This window comes from Cicer arietinum, chromosome 6 (genome assembly GCF_000331145.2).
Source record: "Cicer arietinum cultivar CDC Frontier isolate Library 1 chromosome 6, Cicar.CDCFrontier_v2.0, whole genome shotgun sequence".
Classification (NCBI taxonomy): domain Eukaryota; kingdom Viridiplantae; phylum Streptophyta; class Magnoliopsida; order Fabales; family Fabaceae; genus Cicer; species Cicer arietinum.
Genome location: NC_021165.2, coordinates 8,633,978 through 8,637,656, shown reverse-complemented (window position 1 = coordinate 8,637,656; position 3,679 = coordinate 8,633,978). Strand labels below are relative to the sequence as shown.

At 32.8% G+C, this 3,679-nt stretch overlaps 1 protein-coding gene across 3 annotated transcripts in view; it reads left to right on the top strand.

The window, feature by feature from the left end:
• LOC101515030 (phosphatidylinositol 4-phosphate 5-kinase 7-like) overlaps positions 1–3,679 on the top strand; it is a 6,174-nt gene continuing 2,495 nt past the window's right edge. The window contains exons 1-5 of one of the 3 annotated variants that reach the window (XM_004504123.4): positions 1–309; positions 1,002–1,033; positions 1,913–2,070; positions 2,158–2,511; positions 2,722–3,402. In XM_004504123.4, the coding sequence (XP_004504180.1) occupies positions 2,054–2,070; positions 2,158–2,511; positions 2,722–3,402 (1,052 nt within the window). In that variant the 5' untranslated portion in view covers positions 1–309; positions 1,002–1,033; positions 1,913–2,053. Of the gene's footprint in view, positions 342–874; positions 1,034–1,912; positions 2,071–2,157; positions 2,512–2,721; positions 3,403–3,679 lie in introns of those variants that run through there. The other 2 variants (XM_012716817.3, XM_073370224.1) reach the window with 2 other exon arrangements.

Below are 3,679 nucleotides of genomic sequence, written 5' to 3'. Positions count from 1 at the left end.
CTCAATAATTTTGGAAGAAGAAAATACAATTTTTGTTTGAAGAGTAACCTAAATTTCGTATTTTGTTGCAGAGTACTGAAAACCAGAATGACATTGATCACCCTAAAATGAAAGAAGACAGAAAGACAATAATGGAGTGGGGCTAGAGCATTGCTTTATCCCTTTCGTGTCAGATACTGTTGCCACTTTCGCATCAACCACAACTCTTATGCTGCTGTATCATCATATATTACTATCATAGCTCAAATCTCCTGACACGCGTTATCTTCTTGATTCCTAACTTCAAACGACGCCGTTTCCTTTTTTCAGGTGGGTGAAAAAGCTTCCTCTCCCTTTGCACGGTTCGTAGTATTTCTTTTTCAAGTAAAAATTCATTTTAGGCTCAAATATAGAAAGATGTAGTTTACCAAAAATATTCAAATTAATCGTCCAATAATTAAAATCTCAATCAGTTTGATAGTTACATCCATCATAAATTATTTTGAGAGTAAATTGAATTTTTTTTAAACTTTTACTTTAATAATTTTTATTTTCAAGGAACAATTCAAATACTAATTTAGATTTTTTTACTTAATCATAAACTAAAATAACAACATCCGACAAAGATTAAAATATGGTTAATCTGTTAATTTTAACATTCAAAGGAGAAAAAAAAAGAGAGACATGACAAGTTCCTTTTATGTGATCATAGTACATAGTATAATAATAACTGGAGCTTGAGGTATCTAATCACCTGCAATAGTACTTTATTATTATTATTATTATTATTATTATTATTATTATTATTATTATTATTATTATTATTATTATTATTATTATTATTATTATTATTGTTATTATTATTATTATTATTAAGATGGTGGGGTGGGGATTGTGTCGGCTATAAAGACAGTTATACAAGGATTCTATTATTGATCACCTCTTATCTTATAAACTGCTTAATATTGTTTTGATTCTTAGGGATGACTTCTTCTTTCTTTCATTTTTGATTCCTGTCACAGGATATTAATTTTTGGCCTTCAATCCATCTAAGGTCAGTTCAATCATTAATCTCATCTAAATTTTATTTTGATCTGATTTGGATTATATTTAATTTCTCCATAGGTTTGAACCATTTATTTTTATAACTGATGCTTTATATGCTTAACCTGCATATAGGGTTTGTTAGTTTTTTTTTATTGATTCATGAGATTCAAATGAGTGATGCAGTTTAAAAACAAAAAACAAAACAAAATGATATTAACAAAAATGTTATGAAGTCAATTGCACTCCCCTGAATGAGGCCCTGACAAGGATTGCAGAAAAGTTCCGAGGTGTCACAACTCTTATAATATTGAACATATTTTTTCAGGTGTAAATTACATTACAGATAATACATTATTGGTCTGTTTAGATAAAAAACTTAATTAAGTATAAACACTTACCACAAACTTTAGTGTTTATGCATAAGCAATTTGCAATTGGTATAATAAAAGATAAAATAAAGTTAAACGGTTTGCATACACTATATGGGAGAGCTTATGAGAATAACTTGTTTACATAAGTTCTCCCAAATAGTCTCACAAGTATTTATGTCAATAGATAAGCTGTAATAAACCAATCCAAACAGGTCCATTATCTATTGCTGATCTGCTGCTTTGGTGTAGTCTTAATTGTAGCAAATTATGATAGTAAAGAAACAAATTATGTAGCATTTACCTTTCCCTTTATTTCATTTAGAAATGATGTTTGCAAAATATTCCTTCCTAGTCCCTCCGTCCCTGATCTTTGATCCTTCAATGGACGTCCCTCTCTTTGCGAGAAAATTCCAGAAAGCAGCACTCTTCAGTTTGAAAACCTGCTAAAGGATTCATTGTTATTTTTTCTTCTGGTCGTGTTTCAAGACTTATTATCATGGTTGTATATGTTTCAGATTGGTCTATTAGGACACAATATAAAGCTGGTGGAGGGAGAGATGAATTTCCTTATATCAGTGAGAGACATGTTTAACATTTTGAAAGAAGTGGCAGATTTCCTGAAGTTATCCAGATAAATCAGTGAAAGTCTTCAGACCATGGAGGACGATGGAAGGTAATATTCGTAGAAACTACAATCTGCCCTATTCATTTTCTTCATGTAGCCATGTATTATGATTTCACTGTTTCTTGTAAAGTGTAGGTTTGAAGAGAAGTGCTTTTCAAATGGGGATGTCTACGTTGGTAAGTTCAAAGGTATACTTCCCCATGGCGACGGAAAGTACACATGGTCAAATGGAACAGTATATGAGGGTGATTGGATAGATGGAAAAAGGACAGGGAAAGGACTGATTACGTGGCCATCAGGAGCAAAGTATGAGGGTGAATTCTCCGGGAGTTACCTTCATGGTCATGGCACATTTACAAAATCGAATGGCTGCGTTTACACTGGTGGTTGGAGGATGAATGCTCATCATGGGATTGGCCAAAAGGTGTATTCCAATTCGGATAGTTATGAAGGTTTATGGAAAGAAGGAATTCGCGAAGGAAGTGGAAGGTAATGTATAATCAGACTCCGATACCATCTAGAAAATATTATAGGAACTAAGAAAGTATATTATTTCTGTAAAAGAGTACTCCTGTTATGGGTGGAATGCATTGAATCAACTCCACAAGTCAAGGAGTGATATAATTAAAAATAAAATAAAACTGATGCCAGTGACAAATGCTAAGATATTCTAATAATATTATTAATATTCTTCAACAGGTATACTTGGAACAATGGAAGTAGCTACATTGGAAATTGGAAAAAAGGGAAAATAGATGGCAGAGGGATTATGACATGGGGCAATGGTGATATATTTGATGGTTGTTGGTCAAATGGACTTAGACAAGGATCTGGAGTTTATAGATTTTCAGATGGTGGACTTTATATTGGGACATGGAGTAAGGGCCTAAAGGATGGAAAAGGAACATACTATCCTTCTGGTAGTAAACAACCACCCCTAAACAAGTGGTGTAGCATTCTTAATACTGATGATAGTGGACACATACGTCTTAACCGTAGACTCTCTGAAAAGGCTCCAGTCAGTGGTAGATCTAAAAGTTTGCGGCATTTATCTCACAGGACTCCGTCACTGGATGCGAATTGGAGCCTTCAAAATCCTTCTGGAGATTGCATATGTCGCGATTCCTCGTCCGCATTACTGCAGACCTCTAATGAAGGTCAATCCGAAGCATCTGGTATGAGTAATATGGTTTCTGAAAGGGAATATATGCAAGGAGTTCTGATTATGGAGAGAATTAAACAGTATTCAGAAATATTACATAATAAGAACAAAAGGCAAAATAAATTTAGTATGAAGCCGGTAAAGAAGAGTTCATTTATGGACATTTTTGAAGACCGTCGAAGCTATTATCTGAAGCTTAATTTGCAGCTTGGCATCAGGTAAATTATTTAGTATTTTGGAAAAACATATCTAGTAGACATGGTTACTAGTATTATCATCATTCTTTCAACTTTTCTATATTCAAGTATCTTAGTATTTTGGAAAATGAAGTTATTAAACAATGGTTGTGGACTGTTCAATAAATTCCATGAAGTTAGAGTTCAGTAGTGTAATTCTTGTGTACTTGCTGCTTGATTCTCAAATCAAATATAAGTAATTTTTTATTAAACCAGTTATGTGTTTAATATTTTATATGGAAAATTGGAAATAGGGAAA